The sequence below is a fragment of the Hevea brasiliensis genome, chromosome 12, assembly GCF_030052815.1.
Source record: "Hevea brasiliensis isolate MT/VB/25A 57/8 chromosome 12, ASM3005281v1, whole genome shotgun sequence".
Lineage (NCBI taxonomy): Eukaryota > Viridiplantae > Streptophyta > Magnoliopsida > Malpighiales > Euphorbiaceae > Hevea > Hevea brasiliensis.
Window position 1 is genome coordinate 12,027,956 of NC_079504.1, and position 20,938 is coordinate 12,048,893.

Below are 20,938 nucleotides of genomic sequence, written 5' to 3' on the forward strand. Positions count from 1 at the left end.
CTTTACTTTGTTATTTCAGACTACTCCAACTACAGCCAAAACAGATAACCAGCTTAATTAATAATACTAATCCCATGAGATCAGGCTACCATATCATAAATCCCGTCCTATTTCTTACACAAATCACATCCCCAATCAACAAGACATTTGTCTTACAGTTTGTACAAGCATTTCTTGCATAATACATCATGCTAATGATTTCATAAAAATTAGTTTATATGAGATTAAATTTTGTAGTTCCTTCAAATGAAACTAGCAAATAATAGAATCGCATTTCTTATATTTGTTGTTGCAATGCCTACAACTGATAGTCCCCATTTTCTGGCTTCATTTCTGCCATCTTTGAGACCTTAATGTAATGCCCATTTCCAAATCCTAACATTGGAATTCTTACAATTTCTCCTTGCTTGACATTAGTCCACCTGAAGTCCATCAAACTTGTAGCATTAGTTCCTAGTGGCACAGTACATTTGACAAAATTCAGAATTTCAGATACTGCAGTTAGAAAATTCACATGTATTGGCTTAGAGAGACATGCAGAAACGCTGCCACCAACACTTTACTGAACTCACTTGCCCGCATGAGCTCATTCTTCCACCAAATGGGATAAAATTTTTTGCACGAACATTTGGTCCCAAATCCTGTTTAAATCATATTGAGATTAGTTCTACAATACAATCACCTGACAATGTACATATGCAAGTCAAACCTTGCTGGGTTTTGTGCACTTTTTGAGTACATTTATATGGTTCAATTTTCAAGATTCCACACACCTTCCATTGCCATGGATTGAAAGCAAGAGGATCTTTGTGTGTTTCTGGGTTAAAAGTGAAGAGAAGATGGAACGATCATGATTGTCCAGCCTTTTGGAATAGTATATCCTGTGAAATTTTGCAATGTTTTAACCTTAGTAGCCTGAGCTAATAAAGAATAGAAATGCTACAACAATTTTAAAAATAAAAAAATGGCTTGTAAAAAAATTGAAAAAAAAAAAAAAGAATACCATTTATGTAAATATCTTCAATTGTTGTTCTTAGGATCCCCACTGAACCACTCATTCGAATTGCTTCATCAAACCTGCATATTCAATGAGAGAAGAGAACACAATCAAATAAATTTTAGAAAGAAAAAGAGGCCAGGGAATGAAGTAGAAATAGTTCATCACTTCTTTATATAACTCACATGCATTGTGAAAGTCATATATATTCCTTCCATGTTATACCACTTTCCTTATTTTCTCTGCTACTAATGATCTCCTTGTTTTCCTTCTGATAAGACTATATCAATGGATATATAAATAAGCTTGCTGAGGGAAAAAAAAAAATCTAAAAAAAAATCCCTTGAAAAACATTAGTTTTGTTATTAAAATAATTTCTTATACAATTATTGTTGAATTTTATTTCTTTAAAAATTAATTTTTAAATTAAAAGAATTCAATTTTTTTTATTCTGAATATAAAATTAATAAAAAAAATTAATTAAAATAAATTCTTATAAAATTTTAAATTCTAAATGAGGTAAAATTATGTGGGTGAATTGCTCAAAAGTACCAGTAGTTCTTGCATGACAAAAGGACGCTCATGGCCGAAGTGAGAGTCGAAGGGATAGTCTCGGAGGTGGCAAGTAAAAGTGCAATATATATATATATATATATATATATTAGCTAATCTGTTTTTTCATAGGAAATGGATTGAAAAAACTGATAAAAAATATTTATATTGAAAATAAGAATATTATAAATAGACTGCTATATATTTTGATAATTAAAATTATATAAAAAAATATTAAAAATAATTTTAATAAAAAATAAAATATTAAAATTTAATTAAATATATAAAAAAATTAATTTGTATTAAATTTGTACACAATACAAGTATTTAATTAATTAATAACAAATGTGAAAATATTTTATTCTACGTGAACTGATTATAAAAAGAGTCTCGTAACTTGTTTTAATTTTTATAAAACTTAACCCAAATGACTGGTAAAATTGAAGGTCAATTCAATGATTTGAATGACCCGATTTAAAATTGAATCGTCTGTGGTGGTCTTGATCAACCCAAACTTTCATCTGAAATAATTTTCAATTCTTAAATTGATCTAAAACCTTTTTTATATAATGAAGTGAAGAATAATTTAGATCAACTCGTAATTTAAAATATAAATATGTGATATTCATATATTTCATAGGTAAATCTACCATATATTTTATGTTTTGAATTTATGACAAATTAAGCTACAAACAGAAATTCTAAACCGATATTAAAAATTATTATTTTAGCTAAGAAAAATTTAACATATTCATTTTTTCACATATTTGGCCATTATTAGATTCTCATCTTATTTCTATCATTTGAATTTGATTTGCTAAGTAATTGATATGCTAGATAATTATTATTTTTGAATTTATTAATTTTATTATAAAATTGAAAAAAAAATCATATATATTAGATAATTTTTTTTATATAAATTAACTAATAATAATAATAAGTAATTTTAAAACGATCCCATTTGTCAAATACATGAGTACATATGCTACTTATTAACTACTAATCACAATACCATAAATATATAGTAACCATTAACTACTAATCACAATTACTTAATTAAGAAAATAAATTATACATCTGATCGACTATTAGACACTGAATTCAAATTGCAAGTTCTTCGTTGCTACAATCTGAATTAATGAAGAACCAGAACAAATTAAAGTATGCTTGAACTTTTTGGATCAACAAAGTGTGCCTGAACTTGTCACTGGGTTTTGTACAGATTTTATTTCATTCAATCCTAAAGATTAGAGGAAATTTATTAATAATTAATGGAATAATAATTTAATATGGATCACGCCTTGTGATCAATCTGGGGATGATTAGAAGAGGAAGAAGTTGCACCCACCTCAAGGGCACTGGCACTACTAGAATTAGCCTCCACAGACATGGCATGTAAACCTTTGCCCAACTTCTCATCCTTCTTGATCACTTCATCAACATGCACATCATCCTCAATCTCTAGCATTACAACTTGTGGCCCATGAGGTCCTTCTACAATGGCCTCTTTCATCTTAATGTGTTCATCCACATGAATAAGATCTGTTTCTTTAACTTCCTTTTTCTTCTTTTTCTTGAGGAAGCAACACAGGGCGGCCGCAAGAAATGCAAGGAAGAAAAGGCAACCAGCTGAGACGAACACAATGACTATGACTGTGGTGTTGTTGCTTGGTGATGGTGCAGGTGGCAGTGGGGGTGGAGGGGGACGTACATGGGGTGGTGGTGGTGGGCGAACATGGGGTGGTGGTGGTGGGCGAACATGAGGAGGTGGTGGTGGGCTGACAGAAGGTGCTGGTGCTGGTGGTGGTTGTGGTGGTGATGGACGTACATGAGGTGGAGGAGGAGGAGATGGTGGTGGCTGGAAAGGGTGACTTGGCGGTGGAGGAGAGAAATATGGGAAGTAAAAGTTATTGGAAGAAGCCATTTGAAGGTAAGTAGATATTTTATTTGAATTAGAGGATTAGAATGATAACTGATGCGGTAGGCATTAGGCAGGTGCCTATTTGTAGTGAGGATGTGGATAATATTTTAGTGTTAAAATCGATAACAAGTTTTTAATGACTTGACTCTCATTCTAAGATTTGTGGAGAACTGGTTGATTGCATTGGAAAATACTTCTTTGATTCCAATTCCCTTTGTGTTTCTTCTGAAGCTTATTTCTATGACCAAACTGTTCATGGACATTTCCATCAAGCGAGATAACAAGTGTATACGCTGATGCCATGATAATTTATCCTTTCACACAAAGTGTATTGACAGCAAATTCTAAAGGGCTCTTAAGCTTTGTTTTACTCTAGTGATAACATTGCCAGGCACAATGGAACTGCACTATATGATCAAAGTAGCCTATTGGCCTGTATTTATGAATAAGTCACTTTCAAGTAGCATACGAAGACGCATCATACTTAAATTGATGCATCATGCTTGGATTGAAGATCAATGTTCATAAGTTTGTTTTCCATTTTCTGTCCCTTTTGTTTTCCCTTTTACTTCAACCAAAGCATCAACTTGTTTAAGGTTTAAACTTCAAGCCACCCATGTGATTCCCATAAACAAATATGTGGAAGAACGTCACCACACAGAGACTTAACATATGTTTTCATTTCAGTGAATTAATTAAGATGTGCTTTAATATTAAATAATTTCAAATAGATACAGTTTCAAGTAAGAAATGAGAAGATTTGGTACCAATTAAAATGTGGCAGACTTGCAGCATTCCAAGACCGGGAACTGAATTAACCTCTTTATACAATTCAAGCCAAATACAACCTCAACATCTAATCATTGTTCTTTCTACAGGAACGCAGAATAGCAGCATCCAAATTGTTCGTTTCTTAAGCTACAGCCAGGGAACTTTTTCTTTTTGCATAAAATAGTGTGAAGAGAATGTCAAGTGATGACACCAACAATGACAACAAAAGAATATACGTATCAAGTGTTCTCAGATCCAGAATTGCACATTGGTCAACATTTGTTGCGCTTTTTCTGCCCTGTAAGTCTCTTATGAGCTGAAATTAGTTGAATAAAAGCTTTAGGAATTTAAATAGGTTGGAATTGAGGGCATAGGATAACGGGAAAACTTGCAACTTCATTCTTAAGGAACAGATAGCTCATTCTTGGACATCAAATATGACATGAGAATTTCATTCCACATATCAGGTACTCCAGGCAGACACCAATGGCTGCAATCAGGCAAAGATGGATTGTCACTCGAAGTACCTACTCGCGCATCACTTCGGAATGCCCCCATGGGTGTCACATGTAGAACTGTTACAGGAACAGTCATTTTCTTCAAAGCCTTAATTATTATGTCTGAAATGGGCTCCATCTCTCCCTCCAGTTTTTGATGAAGGGCGCCGTGTCACTTTGCAAGAAAGACGGTGCTGGCCCCTGGTACAAATGCAACTGATACAATCATTCTACTTTTGCATAGAATTGTCACTAAAATGACAAATACAAGACAAAAATGTAGGCAACCTATTAAACTAAAGATGAACAAAACCAAAAGTGGAAGCAAACAGAATGGCAAATGGCTCTGGGAAGTGTTGTGCACCACGGAAGTATGTAAACTACAAAGAAGAAAACATACAAAACAATCATATATTTACGTGGTTCACCCCCTCAACGTAAGGCTACATCCACGGGTATGTCATCTTCCACTATCATCAATAAATATAATCATTAATTATAATTATAAGCTCAAAACTATACTACCCATCAATCTAATTAAACCCAAGAGAACCCACACTACATAACTGTTCATAATAAATACATACACCACAAAGGTGTCTTCAACTATATTGGCAAGAGCCCTCTCATCAATGGACAAGAATCTCTTCCTCTTGAATTCTATGTCCTCTCTCTATCATAAACCAAAGTCTCTTTCCTTTCGTGAGACTGCAATGAGCAGGAGCCTCTCATTAATGGGCAAAGCCACTCTCTCTGTTCAATAGGTAAAGCCAAATACTCAGCAATTGGTAAAGCCCCTATCTGCAATGGGCAACAGTCAAAGCCAAATAACTTTTTCCATTATTCTCCTATTTATAGTGTTAATTCCCTCAATCCTGATCTGATTAGTTCTACTATATATGAAATATTTCTCTATCCTACTGAGGAATATTTTTTCCACTCAAATTAGAAAAAAATCTCCCCAAATCCTACTAGGATTTTGAGTCATAATTCTAACAGGAAGATTCAAAAGTCCAGAAGAATACACTTGTTTTATTTACATTGATGGTAGTCTCAGCCCAAGATATCCATGTGTTTAATGCTGTTTTGAAGGCAGTAGTGATAGGCATTCCGCGCTTCAGCGAACCACCAATCTGAAAATAACAGCCTCTGTCTGAAAAACCATGCTAGGAGCACTTTATAGTTGCCAAATATTTGGAAACATTAAGCTAAAATTCTGTAGGTTTCAATATGTAGCAAGCTTAATGGACAATATAATATGTTGACAACGCATACCATTCCAAAGAACGCCGGACGTATATAATATCAATTCCATATGCATTGGTTGACGTTGGAAAACAAGAGTATAATATCAGATATTTGTCTCAAATGAGAATGTAATCAAACTACAAAAGCTACATAGTTAGCCACAAATTAAGTACAATGTTATTTTTCATGTTCTTTGATGATGATGTTATTGGTGCATAATTTGAAGATCCCATCTTGACCTCCACAACGATAAGAAGGATAATGTTACTAGTTCCAATACACTCCCTTCTACTATTTTCTTATCTTAAAGCTACTTATATTCTCATAGCTTTTCCTTACCACAATCACTATCTCAACTAGCATGGGAACCAAGTGTACTTCAATACAGCAAACAGATAACAGCATAAAATTACAAACTTGTACAACTATATATGTCATTATGGACAGTATTCATTAAAATTTGAGCAGTAACATGAGTTCTTCCAGACAGAAAGGTAGCACAACAGAGGCACATATATAAAACCTTTATCACTCATGGTTATCACCAAAAATGAAGAATGGGAGGGTGAAAAATATGTTCCTTAATGGATATTCATGCACTTAATTTCACATAATCACTGCAAACAAATTCAGAAAAGAACTTCTATTTTTTCACACATTTTCTATTGGTTTTTCATCTAGTACTTGTTTAAATTGAGCATTGGAGGAATATCCTTCAAACATCCAGAGGGTTCAACAGCTCCTCCAATTGATGGCTGAAGTTAAGTATGTTACAATTCAGGCACAAACTCAAATAATTTTAGCTAGCTGAAAGCCTTTGGAGTTTGGAGACTAATGATAAGTTTCACAACTAATGATAAGTTTCACACTGGACAGACAGACTAGAATAAAGTTAAATAAGCAGCAGTTGATATATTGCCATGAAATGGAGTTTATATCCTCATGTAGATCTAAGACCACCTAAGTCAAAAGACATTTTCTTCAAGTTGATTGGTCAGGAAAAAAGAAATTGCATAATTCTTTATGCACTTTGTTTATTAAGAAAATTCCAAAGTTTAACAAGCAAACTCCTAGCTAATCCTTCAACCATTCATGTATATTGTATATACAGAATGTTAACATTGCAATTCCTACCAGAAGAACTTTAGGACATACTATTCCCGGTAAATTTGTAATTTAAGTCTTCCTAATAGAAACCAAATATTTATGATGCCCAAGGAATAATATTGTTAGTTGGCAAAATTGCAAAATATGACATGATGTGAGAATGCACTGCAAGCTTTGTGACATTTATCAATGAGTATATATTACAGTTCACAAGCCACGTTATGAGAAATTAATAAGAAGCTAAACAAAGTATTGAAAAGGGGAACACAAATGATAGGTCAATGGATCACATTCTTTATTAGAAGGCAATAATAGCTGCAAGCACAGTTCAGCAAATTAACTGCAGCCAAGATCCATTATGAGAAACATTATCAAAGGTATATAATCATCCCTCAGAAAAAGTAGATAACTTACATTTCAAAAAGTTTACTGGGTGTCAACCAGTGCCCAGAATTAAATATTAGCAAATCAGAATCAATCCACTCATTGCTAATATCATCCAATTTGTCAAGATTAAGAGTTGATTTAACCCTCTTAGGAGCATGCCTTGGGGTCGGACCAGGTTGCACCAGGAAAACTGATCAGTAAAAATCAATTCTTAAATCTAACAAACTAAACCTTACACCTAAAAACCTAATTTGTTTAGTGATCTTATTCCCATTGACTTCATAAAAACTCTTCTTATCTTCCACACCAGTCATGAGCATACATATCAAAGACTCCCACTGTGTTCTACCCAATGAATCACCAACAAAAACAATCCGTTTCCCATGCAGATTTTCAAGAATTCGATGCAAATTGAACCTTGGGATGTCACAATTCTTTGGCTTCCACCTCTATTTTGTTTAACCTCTATCACTTTTCCCATTAGCTAAGCAATTAAATCCACGCTCAGCAAAAGGACATTGAGAGGCATTATATAGAGGGTAACTTTCATCTTTGATCCAACTTCCTCTAAAAATGTTGCACTCATTAATTGAACCATTAGACTTAGGAATCTCATAACTATGAACAACTGGCTGAAATCTGGGGAACAGAAACAAATATGCACATACCATGGCTAAAAGGAATGATAATAATGAACCAACTGCAATAACCCCATTGAAGGATGGAAAGATCCAGAATCTACAATGACGCTTAATTGTTCCCTTGTGCAAAAGGACCTCAAATGGCCAAATGAACTTGGGTTGAATCCCTCAACCATCTCAATCATCCTTCTATTCACAGCCTACAATCAGCTTCAATTTGTCATCATAGATGAACCATAAGTGGGAATTATAGTTGAAATGGCGAGGACAGTGTGGTCATTTTCAGATCAAAAGCAATGGTAAATTAACCGTTAAATTAACGGTTGGTTCGAACGTGATCTTATGGACTTGACCAAAAGGCCAAAGCTGTTAAGACAAAGAAGGGTCTACAAAGCTTTACACGTTTTCGAACATTATTGGTCTGTTGTAAAAAAAGTCAGAGAGTATATCTAAACATGGTTACACTTGATTGCACTTTCATTTTGTGTTTGAGGAAGTTAAGCAGATACAAAACCAAACATGTCTAATGCAATAGCAATTTGACTAAAAAATAGGTGTATTTTTAGATAATTTATAATTTAAATTTTGATATATGATAAAAATTATAATTTATTTTTTTATTTTTAATGAAAAATAAATTAATTTTTGACATATATTTTCTATTAATAAAATAAGTTTATATTGCAATTTATTATTAGTGGATTGAAAGTTATATTTAATTCTTATAATTTTAATATTTATAATAAATTAATTCTGTGATTTAGAATGATTTATTCAAATTATGATTGATTAATAATAAATTTTAATAAAATAATTATTCTGTTAATAGAATTATAACTTTTTTTTAAATAAAGAAATTATTTGTAAAAAAAATAGAGAAATTAAATTATAGTTTTTGTCATTTTACAAAAATTAAATTGTAAAATACTATTTTTTTAAGAAAAAAAAATTATAAGCTAAAGAAGATTCCAAAACATCATTCAAAAGTTAAAAGTTACCACCTTTTACAGTTTATTTAGCATTATAGTATAATATTTTTATTGTTATTGAAAAAATTATTTAATTATTTTAAAATTTTAATAACTAAAATAATTTAAATTTAATTTAAAATTAATTTTTGCATTTTTTTAGTAATAATATAAACAGTAATATTAAACAAACCCATAAACTATAGTATTTTGTCTAATGACGATACCTTGATTGCTAACAGAGTGAGTTTTTACAACAACACAGTTTTTCAAAGAATGTAGTTTGCGTTATTTTAGTTTTTATAATTTATGGATGGCACTTGGTACAGCCACACGCGAAGGTGTAATTAGGGAGAAATTTATGATTAGGGATTAATGTAACCTAACAGCAAGTTGGTTAGGACACCGATTTCATAACTAACACCAAGGACTCATTTGCTAAAGACCCATGAATTTTCTTGGTGAATTTCCAGAAGAGAAAGGAAGAATTGGGCTACAGACTTCAGAATAGGAAGAGCTCAAGTTTTGAATATTGCTAATCGCGTTTGCACAGCCAGTGACGGGCACCTTCATCTTCATTCATCCTCGGGAATTAGGATACAAGATGGAGTTTTTGAGCTACCTTTCATTTTGCAATATAAGAATCAATGTTGAAAGGAGTGACATTTTGCGAGTGAGAAACCACCTTCACAAGATGCAGGGTCCAGGATTGAACTTGGAACTTTTCATTGATTTTTTATTTGCAGGCTCATTATTTCCAACTACAAGTGCATCAAATAAATAACTTGGAGATTTATAAATGAACCATTTTAAAAACTTAAATGCCATAGTAGTTAAGGCTGTGGTGTGATCAAATGCGTATTTAGAGTCTTGACCTTCAGAAAAGCAATAGCCAGCCTTGCTTGTCCATCCACCAACCCGAGTCATATTTTATCTGCAGTCTGTGCATGGCTTCCATCTGTATCTTCAACCAACTACATCTTGTTGCCTAAGCTCAGTAAAGCCCTCAACTCTACCTAGATAGGTAGAGAGGCAACAACAAAAGAGGGGCCTTCTCTTACTCTGCAATGGTCACAACAATAATTTAAGCAACATAAGCATTTTTTTTTAATCATCTATATCAGCTCTTCAAAAACTGCATCAGTTTTACCTGCAAAGATTGAGACTTTTAGTCTGCAATAAAAGAATTTGTCTTCTGTCTCCTCACAATCCACCTACATCCATACACCTTTTTCAGTTTTCTCCTATAGTCCAAGTATTAGCGTCACCCCAGTTTCCTTATGCAGCAAAATTGTTAAAAATCAAGCATGTAGGATAAAGATTTAGGATGTCATGCTCAGCCAGCTTCTCAGCAGCTTCTTGGCCCTTAATTCCATATTGCCATCCCATGTGTTCTGCACGGAAACATTCCATATTTCATAATGCCATTGAGTGTGGATGCAAGTCATCCATAATCAAGAAATATTTCTGCTTTTGCAAAATAATATTAATAATAATAATAAATTCATTTGGAGCCAAACCTAGATTCCAGTTAATATGAAGAATTTCAAGCTATCTTGGATGACTGAAACTGGCATCAAACAGATTCCAGTGGCGTCAAACAGATTTTACAGAAGAAATGACTGAAACTGGCATCAACATGACATGTCCAAATTTAGTTTTCATTTTTGAAGTATCTAGATAGATAACACAGCAATCTAGGTTCAATTCAGCAACAAACTCAGAGGAAAAAATTGGTAAAAAAATTCCCATAGCCTTGCCCTTGCCTAATTAATGACTCACCTTTGACGTATATATTTCATAGATGGATGGTTTGAAAGGTTGGCCTCCTCCTTTCCAGTTAGAAGAAAATTATTATGTTTGCCAAACATGCATTGAGCAAGCTTAGCATCATCGATCATGCTCCCAGCATCTTCCATATTGGGGGATCCAGAACTGATAAAAGAATCCACATCAAAATTATAACATTCGTAAATAACTTCAATTGAGCTAGAGTGATAGCTTCTTATCAAAGTCTGCAGCCTCAACAACATCAAGAAAAAAAAAAAAAAAATTCTTCCCATTATTGACATCCACATTTTCACACCGAAAAAACTACCTTGGCATCTGGTTGACCAGCCAAGTTCATCACCAGATCCACAGCCAGATACCTCTCCAGTCTCCACTGCAGAACTCACTAATCAGCCAAAATCCAACACAGCAAATACTTAAGAAAACCTACCTATCCCATCAAACATGAAAAGACTTGTAAAAATAATCTTTATGGTACTCAATGCAACTTATGTGAAACTATCCAAATAAAGTCAACTCTCCAAAAGGCCACCTTACTTAACACTAAGGTGATTTTCATTTTCTCAGTTCATTATTCCAGTCAAAGTGAGTTCATCAAATCAATGAGTCAGTTATCTCAGCAATCACATTCAGCCATGTTCAAATATTCAATGTCCCAAGTAGAGAAACCATATGTCAATCAATGCTTGAGTGACCAAACGACAATGAATATGAGAGACTTCATGCAGATTTAGACCTCCAAAATAAAAGGTCTTGCCTGTCTCTCTGCCTTTCAGTCATAATGTGGCTAACAGTCTCTATCCGTCAATGTAACTTCCACTATTTCGGCATGATCTTTAGTAAGGACTTCATGTCTGATTAAGCAGGCCTATAGCCAGTGACAGAAGAAGGTTTCGCTATTCATCATGGATAAAAGAATCAATTAGAGTAGCATAAACATCTTCTTTCATCAAAGCTGTCAAATCTTTTAGAACTATGTCAATTTTTCCAGCACTAGAATGGGACTTGTCCCCTGCAACAAAAATATTTGTCTTCTGTCCCACTAAAATCCAGCTGCATCCAGGCAACTTCTTCACTCCTTTCTCTCTCATTATCCTCCTTAAGGCATTAACCTCATCCCAGTTTCCTGATGCAGCATGAATGTTAGAAAGAAGCACATAGGGTGAAGAATTTTGGGGTTCAAGTTCAATGAGTTTCTCAGCAGCATTTTGGCCCCTAACATCATCCCCATGTATTCTGCAAGCTGCGAGCATCGTAGCCCAAATCATGGCATGAGATTCAAAATTAAGTGTATAGATGAACTCTTCAGCTTCTTGAAGAAAACCCCACCTGCCCAGAAGATCAACCATGCAGGCACAATGATCCACCCTAGGCTGAATCTTGTAATAGTTAACCATACTATCAAAGATATAACGGCCTGCAGATACCCTCCCTGCATGACTGCAGGCAGTGAGAACACCAAGAAACGTGACATCATCAGGTAAAACATGTGTTTGCTTCATCTCATCAAAGACCCTTAGTGCATCTTCTGCATATCCATTTTTAGCACATCCAACTATCATTGAGTTCCAAGAAATAACATAATTTTTACTCTGCATTTCCTCAAAAACTTGCATGGAACTCTTCACATCCCCACATTTAGCATACATGTCTACAAGGGCACTACACGTTAATTCATCTAAGTCAAAACCAATATGGATAATGAGTGAGTGAATCTCTCTCCCTTCTCTCATAGAAGATAAGATAGCACATGCTCTAAGCACACTGACAAATGTGGCTTGGTCAGGTAGCACATTGCAGCTACGCATCTCTTGATAGAACTGCAAAGCCACATAACTACAATCATTTTGAGCAAGTCCAGAAATCATTGCAGTCCACAATATAGTGCTTTTTGGTTTTGAAATTTCTGAGAAGAGAATATTTGCATCTTCTTTTCGTAGGGAGTTCATGTACATGCCCAATAGTGAGATGCCTAAGAATTCATCATCATACTGAAGGCCCCTCTTTAGAATAAGACAGTGGATTTGCCTTCCTAGATTCAATTGTTGAGGTCCACCACATGCATCTAAAAGGCTTGCAAAAGTTATTTTGGATGGACTTAATCCTTCAGTTTGCATCTCTTTAAAGAGTATTATTGCATCTTCTAGATTAATAGTAGCATACCCTGCGATAAGGGCATTCGTGGAGACCACACTCCACTCAGGCATGCTTGCAAATATTTTATGTGCAGAGCCAATAGCACCACACTTAGCATACATGTCAATAAGGGAGCTTCCAGCATAAAGGCTCGTTTCTAGACCAGATTTGACTGAGAGACAATGCATCTGTTTCCCCTGCTCGATACCTTCAACATTTGCACAGGCACTCAGTATACTGGCCAGGGAGACTTCATCAGGCAGAATCCCAAGCAAATGCATTTTTTGGAACACAAGGAATGCCTCAACCTCATTTTCTTCCTGCACATATCCAACAATAATTGCATTCCAAGAAACATTGTCTCTGTACCTCAGGAGTTCAAATTGTTGCCTTGCATCCTCAAGCACACCAGATTTAGCATACATATCAACCAATGCATTTCCCACAAATAAGTTTGAGGCAAATTTACTCTTGATGATGACTGCATGCAATTGCCGACCCCCTTCCAGAAATCTCAAGCAAGCACATGCACTCAAAATACTGGTATAGGTAAATTCATCTGGATGAAAACCACAGCTCTTCATGTTGGAGAACAATTCCATGACTTCATAGTAATATCCATTTTGTGCATAACCCCCAAGCAATGAATTCCACAAGACAACATTTTGCTCATCTAAAGCATCAAAAACTTTTTTTGCTGCTTCAATCTTCTCGCATTTAGCATACATGCTAATCAATGAACTTCCAACATAAACGTTAGAGTCTAACCCTTGTTTAACTGCCTCTGCATGAACTAGCAAACCAATGTCAAGAGCAGTTAAACTCGCAACTGCACTCAATACACTTCCTAATGTGGATCTTGAGGACTTAATACCAGATTTCCTCATATTTTGGAAAATCTCGATAGCTTGTGCCTCATAACCTCTCTGGGCATGCCCTGAAATCATCACATTCCATGCAACAACATTGGGGTTAGGCATCTGGGAGAATAAATTGGATGCCTCATCAAGCCTTCCTAGACCAACATATGCATTTAAGACAGTCACAAATGCAATTAGGTCTGGTTCCTGACCAACTTTCTTCATCTCATCAAACACTTTTAAGGCCTCCTCAGGCAAAGCAGCTTTAACATACCCGGCAATCATTGATGTCCAAGAAACTGTATCCAATTCTACTCCTTCATCAAACACCCTTCGACAATCACCCATGCTATTACACTTAGCATACATATCAATAAGAGCACCCTCGCAAAAAGAACCGGACTCGAATCCCATCTTAACAACATTGCAATGAACTTGTCTGCCACGTTCAACACTCTCCAATCTAGCACAAGCTGATAAAACAATAGCAAAAGTGAACTCATTAGGCCACACTCCATGGGTCCACAATGATCCATAAGACTTAAAAACCATATCCAAAAATCCCAATTTCGAATATATTGATAGAATAGAGTTCCAAGCCAATACATCTCTATTTTCAAGTCTATTAAACACCTTCTCTGCAAAATCCAAATTGCCACACTTGGCATAAATATCAAGAATGGCGTTCCCTAAAGACCCTTTTGACCAAAACCCAAGTTTAAGGCTTTGTGCATGGATAATTCTGCTGGTTGTTGAAAACTGCGATAGCTTTTGAGGCGTTTCTTCGAACGTGTGGTGTGCTTTGAACTGTTTGCATTTCCGAAGACAGGACAGCAAGATATGGGTGTATGTGTGGGGTTTAGGGGTCTGAATAAGGTGGTTCGAGTCGTATGGAATAGTTGAAAATGTGAGTTGGTGAAGACAGGAGTGTGAGTTTGAGGTGGGAGATGTTTTGAAGAAAAATCTGAGACGCATTGGCTCTGCGATGATTCTAACATGACTTGGTGAGGTCAGCAAGGTAAAATGTCCGTGAAAAAACAGGTGCTAGAGAAGAAGAAGATTAGCATATGCCTGATGAGTACGAGAAGGGAGAGGCGAAGGTGTATGGCTGTTCCGATCAACAGGATGAAGCCTCAATGTGTTAAAAGATGAAATCGCAAAACTAATTAACAAGGGGTAAATATATTATTAAAGTCATTAAAATATTTTTAAAAAATTGTTAATTAATTATTATTTCATAAAATAGAGACACAAACATATATCATTTATTGTTTCAGGAGCTAAGCTAAAAAAAAAATTTTTAGAGTTAATGTTATACATAACATTAATTTAAAAAGAAATTAACCATTAAATATTAATTTTTTATTAATTATTAATTATTAAATATTAATTAATAACGATTAATTATTTATATAAATATTTTAAATTAAAAATATTCAGTAAAAAAAATTAAAATAATATATTTTATTTACTCTGTTCAAAATACTTCTTTAATCTGCATTGATGTTATCAAACAATAAAAATAAAAAAATTACGTACTGTTTTAAAAAGGGCTTGTGAATGAAGTAGCTTCGTTCCATTAATAAATCGTACCATCCTCCCAAGATTATTAAAAATAACCAATTAAGAGTTGAAAACAGACATTAATAGAGCAAGAGACTAGAACTGCAGCTAAAACTCTATCAAATCCATTATGAATATGAACTATTCATTCTAATTAGAAACAAGTTCTAGAAATTAAATCAAGACACTGAAATCCTTAACTACAATTGAAATGCCTTTTCTCTTTGAGATTATTATTGCTGCTAACATGAAACAATGATGAAACAATTCTCAATCGTCTATCGAAGTGTGTGGCGTACTAGGCAATCTCCGGCCACGAACAAATGAACTGAATAGATGCAGAGCTCTTGATGGCTGTGAATATGGCACCATATGGGCAGCACCCCTTACTGTGGCAAAAGTCAACAAATTACCATACTCTGTTGCCCAACCTGCAACCTGTCCAGAATATAAGAAAAACAAATGGAAGGTCATTATATAACACAGACAATTGCTTAAAGGAAAAATGTTGAAACTATATTAGTGCTTAAGTACCTGGCCTTTGTGAAACCAAGCTCCATAAGGGACTGTAATCTTGAAGTTTAGATCATGAGCTAGCTCGCGGACGAGTGTTCTGGAGCCCAGAAGTGGTACAACAGAATCTTGATCACCACTACATTGATTGATTAATTCAATAAAGGGATCATAAGCAAAATCATGTTGCTTGACAACCTATGGAAGAACAAAGAAAATTTATAGATCATCCTGTACAATATGGTACTTACCTGAACACCCAAACTGGAATACGATTTTTAATTATCTTTTTGAGAATGGGAAGCATGTCCATATTGCCGTCGGTATCACTGTACTCTACAACACTGTCCAACAAACAAGGACACAAAAATTAGTTATATTATGAATCAATATGCAGACATCAGTTAAACAATTTATGATTTGACTGGCAAAACTTAAACAAGGACTCATAAAAGAACTAGGGCATAACGAGAACTTTTACAGACAAACTTTATTCAGGAGTTACTATGTGAGATGCTGTACAAGTTCGAAACTGGAATAGTAGGGGTTAATAATTATGCTAACAGAGTAAGAAATGTTGCAATTTTTTGTTTTAAGAAATCCTTTTTCTTCTTGAATTTGTTTGGAACCCCAATTTAAGTCTCCCTTACCCACTGCACATGGACCATCTATATGGTAGATTAGTTCTATTAGCATGAAGAGCCTTCTGAACCTCAGGAAGGTTGAAGTAGAAACTTCTTTCAAGTGTCATACAAACATCAACCCCGACACTTATCTTGGTAGCCTGCATAATAATAATATGCATGGATCACGAAAGTGAACTTCCAATAAGGAACAAATCCAGCAAGTAAAAGGAAATAAGAGAGCATACCATTTTCCTCAGTCGCAGTTCTTGCTCTGCTAAAGATGGATAACAAACATCTAGGATCACATCGTAATTGTTAATATAGTCACCAACTATGCTATTTGCTTCAGCTATCGCTTCATTACATGAAACTGTTACGTTGTGTGGGTTTGAAAAGGTGTAGTCATCAAACTGACATTCATTCATGACCTTGAGGCCAATCTCATCAGAAATCATCCCATGAGACCAAAAGAATTCATATGTTGCTGGAACATCCCGATCAAGTCTAAGGAGTGGATTCCCGATCTAACCAGACGAAATCAAAACCAAGGGAAATATGTAAACTACATATAATGCATCAAGCACAAGATACCAAAGAAACACCAGAAAGCACAATTCAGATATTTTATCATAGACATGGAAGAGTCAGGTTTTCTTACAGCAACTCCTTTGATATTGAACTTGAAACCAGTTGAACGTGCATTATGATCCAGAAGAGCGTCAGCCAACTGTGGAATGTAATGCCCTATATAACAATAGACACAAAGAATTCAGTAAAACTGATGAGCATAGCAGTTGAGGAGAGAGAATAAACAGATGAAATCAGCATTTCCCGAACAAAATTAAAACTTTTTCTCTCTTTCAGCCAATGCAATCGTTTTTCACTTCTATTGTAAAATAACCTTATGAAGTAGAAGGTTGCATTTTGAAAAGTTTGCATCAATAGTTTATTGAAAATAAATAAATAAATGAATTTCAATGCATTTGTCACACCTGCATAGCTTTCTCCTGTGAGAAACAGTTCCCGTGATTTGAATTCCGGGAACTTCTGATACCACTTCAATAAGAAAATATACATATCATTGGCTGCAGAAAATAAGACTTGCTACTTAGAATCTTAGATCAATTTAATATTAACCATGAATCAGCATCATATCTTGTTAAGCTATTTCTCATACCAGTTTTGGCATCTCCTGTAGTGTAATCAGAAGCTGTATCCGAGTATGACCACCCTACTCCAGCAGGAGACTCAACGAAGAGGATGTTTGATGCTGCAAAAGGTTAAAAAAGAAATAAGTACACACTGAAGTTCACCAAAAATCAAATACTTAGATTGGATTGTTTTGCTAGCTACATGTCACCTCTGTTCCAAGACATTGAATTTCTTCGAAGGCCCCTGCCATCCCCTGTAGGAAAAAACGGACCCAACTCAGTGAAGGCACCTCCACCAATGGAGGAACAACCAGGACCTGAGAATGGAATGACACTGTTAATAATCATGGATATGGACGCTTTTCTTCCTACAATTAGAATAAAAGAAATGTATCCTTATATTCTAAAAGAAATTGAAATTCATGAAAGAGAAGCTTTTTCCAGGAACAGTTCACTTTGCAGGAAGGATTTTTTATTCCTACTATGACTTTTGAATTGAATATGTAGAAATCCTACTGTAGCAAATTCCTCAGTCATCAATCTCAGGCCCAAAAGCAGAAGAATGTGATTGTCTTTGCTTTGAACATTGCTGTTTTAGCTAATTTGAACAATGCAAATTACTGTTAAAATTTTGAAATTTGCATTATTTTTTAGTACTGTTGTAAAATTTTGAGCAGGGAATCTCAGAAATCAGCCTGAGAATTTGTGCATATATAAGAAGTATTTCAGGAGAATTATCAAAATTATTGCATCTTTACATACATAAAAGAATCTTAAATGGAACAGAATTCAAAATTTGGCTCTCCAGGTATTTAAAAAAAGAAAGAGGAAAGAGAAAATGAACCTCCAATGAAGAGCAAAGTGGAAGGACAAGACCAACAAGTACAGTGAGTGAAGAAAGGAAAAAAACTTAAAAAAGAAAGCTAAAAGCAAGTGAAAAGAAACAAAATAGAATAATCCCATTACCAAGACAAGACAAACAACAAATGCAATAATCAAATCAAAATTACCTATCAAATATAAACAACCTCTATCTCAGAGAGAAAAAGAGAGAGACAGAGAACTGACCTCCGTTGAGCCAGAGAGCAAGGGGCTTCTTTTCAGGGTTCTTCTCAGCCTCAACAAAGTAATAAAACAAGCTCCTACCATTCTTGAAATCCACATCAATATACCCAGCAAACTGCTTGAACCCAACCTTGGGTTGGCCAGGCAAGTCCACCACCAGATCGTTAGCAGGGTACCCTTCCACCACATAACTCGCCAACCACCCAAAACACAACAGAGCAATCAATACCCCACTGAAGCAACACCTACCCATCTCACGAAACCCCATGATACCCACAGTCACACAAGACCCACACCCTTTATCCATTCCAAGAAAATTCCCTTCTCTCTATAATTCACATATAATATATGAGAAAACAAAAAGAGAAAAAAAAAAAAGAAACTTATAAGAAATCAAAAAGAAATCTTGAAAATGATAATACTCTATGTATGCATGCAGAGTGTAAATACTTTATGCATTATTATCAAACAAATTCTGTTTGGAAAGGCACGTGAATTCTGAAGCTTGCTTCAACTAAAAGGCTGTCTATGCATTTATGGCTCAAGATCTGAAATTGTACATGGAATTTACTATTTCTATATATAGATACATACATGTATAGCCTACTCAGAGGTGAGAAGAAAGGAAGACGTTAAATAGTTGCAGGCCGGCAGGGCACAACTGGGTGAGGGATATTGTAGTTGGACAGAGAGAGACGTTGGGAAAATAAATATGATACTAATGTTTTAGAATTTACTATTTAGTTAAAAAAGATCCTTTTGGTATCTTCCAAGATTGATAAGATAAACAACTCACAGTCAAATAAGTCAAAAGAAGCTTTGAAGAAAAAAAAAAAACAATCTTTACCCTTAAATCTTGCAGCTGCTTCATGGGTTTATTTTATACGCTTTGGAAGATAAATAACAATCCTTTATAGCCAGAACTGGTAAGAATTCAAATGGGAGTCTATAAATTCAAGAAAATAAAATGAAATGATTAATTTTAGAATTGAAAAAACAGTCTAGGATTGAAGAGTGGTTGCAGAGTGTGGAGAAGAGGGTAATGAGTGAAGCGAAGAAAGGAATGTGGCAAAGAGGATAGATTTTTGCACACTTCGAAATGGGAAATCCAGACAAAAACAGCCGTACTTAATCCTTATTGGTTAGGATGTGGAGCCCACCCCCTGATTTTGAATGCATAAATGCACGCGCGGGGCTCAAATTGAATGAATGACCTGGTCATGAAAGTGATCTTTGACTGCCATTTTTTCTTTTGTGTTTTTTATTATAATAATTTAATAATTAAAAAAGGGATTATTATATTAATTTAATAATAGAAAAAGGCTTTATTTGCTATCTTTTTAACGAACTCATTACAAAATTTTAGCGTTCGTTAAGATTCTCATATATTCTATTTCAATTAAAGAAAAAGTGCATAAAATACGACAAGTCGTATGAATCGCTAACAATTATGGGGATATAGAGCAGTAGATGGAGTTATGGAGATGGGTACAATCTCCAATCTTCAGTCATTTCATGTTATGCTTTAAGAGTACAAAATTTTAAATTTTCACTCAAATTTTATTAAAACTAAATTATAATTTAGTTGATATCTATATATTAATTTTTATATTTTTAAAACTCATTTTTTTTTATCAAAAAAAGCACTTCATTGATTAAAAATATAGGTCAAGATAGAAGTTCATATATATAATGATTCCAACTACAAATTCAGCCATTAAGTATGACTAAAGTCCAATAATTAAGAAACCTATTACAATTGGGCAAAGGATCTAAAGGAAGCTTTTGAAGTTTGAGAAACTAAAGAAACTACAACAAAAATACAAGCTAAAGAAACTAAAGAAAAGAGATAGAGAGGGAGGATGGATGGCCAAAAGGTCAGACCTCGCCTAGAACTGAGAAACAAAAGACTGAGTTTTTGAAGTTTTAGAAAGAAGGAAGAGAGTGTATTTTAGAGAGAGAAGTGAGCACAGGGTAAAAAAATTCATTTATTTAGTTTTTAATATTTTAAAAAAATTATAAATTAGTCTGTACTGTTAAAATCATTATTATGATATTAATTTTAATAAAAATGATTAATATGCCTTTTATTACATTTTTAATCTAAATAACTAAGTCCTTGAAGTTTTATTTTATCAATAAAA

The 20,938-nt window shown here is 34.4% G+C and overlaps 2 protein-coding genes and 1 pseudogene across 4 annotated transcripts; all 3 read right to left on the reverse strand.

The window, feature by feature from the left end:
- Positions 1-4,207: 4,207 nt before the first annotated feature.
- Positions 4,208-8,707, reverse strand: LOC110658344 (protein trichome berefringence-like 7; annotated as a pseudogene).
- Positions 8,708-9,793: 1,086 nt separating this feature from the next.
- LOC110658309 (pentatricopeptide repeat-containing protein At3g09040, mitochondrial) lies at positions 9,794-15,043 on the reverse strand. 2 transcript variants are annotated; one of them, XM_058131136.1, is made up of 4 exons: positions 11,188-15,043; positions 10,872-11,024; positions 10,240-10,483; positions 9,794-10,151 (listed from the first exon to the last, which is right to left on the reverse strand). In XM_058131136.1, the coding sequence occupies exon 1, from the start codon at positions 14,849-14,851 to the stop codon at positions 11,777-11,779; it is 3,075 nt and encodes a 1,024-aa protein (XP_057987119.1). In that variant the 5' UTR covers positions 14,852-15,043; the 3' UTR covers positions 9,794-10,151; positions 10,240-10,483; positions 10,872-11,024; positions 11,188-11,776. The 2 variants fall into 2 exon arrangements, with proteins under 2 accessions (XP_057987119.1, XP_057987118.1); XM_058131135.1 differs by having other exon boundaries at positions 10,872-15,043.
- A 499-nt stretch (positions 15,044-15,542) lies between these two features.
- LOC110658310 (serine carboxypeptidase-like 42) lies at positions 15,543-19,846 on the reverse strand. 2 transcript variants are annotated; one of them, XM_021815863.2, is made up of 11 exons: positions 19,642-19,846; positions 18,798-19,122; positions 17,939-18,046; positions 17,756-17,848; positions 17,571-17,663; positions 17,237-17,322; positions 16,824-17,102; positions 16,603-16,736; positions 16,204-16,296; positions 15,974-16,091; positions 15,543-15,877 (listed from the first exon to the last, which is right to left on the reverse strand). In XM_021815863.2, the coding sequence occupies exons 1-11, from the start codon at positions 19,663-19,665 to the stop codon at positions 15,710-15,712; spliced, it is 1,521 nt and encodes a 506-aa protein (XP_021671555.2). In that variant the 5' UTR covers positions 19,666-19,846; the 3' UTR covers positions 15,543-15,709. The 2 variants fall into 2 exon arrangements, with proteins under 2 accessions (XP_021671555.2, XP_057987120.1); XM_058131137.1 differs by lacking the exon at positions 19,642-19,846 and adding an exon at positions 19,389-19,531.
- Between the last annotated feature and the right edge of the window lie 1,092 nt (positions 19,847-20,938).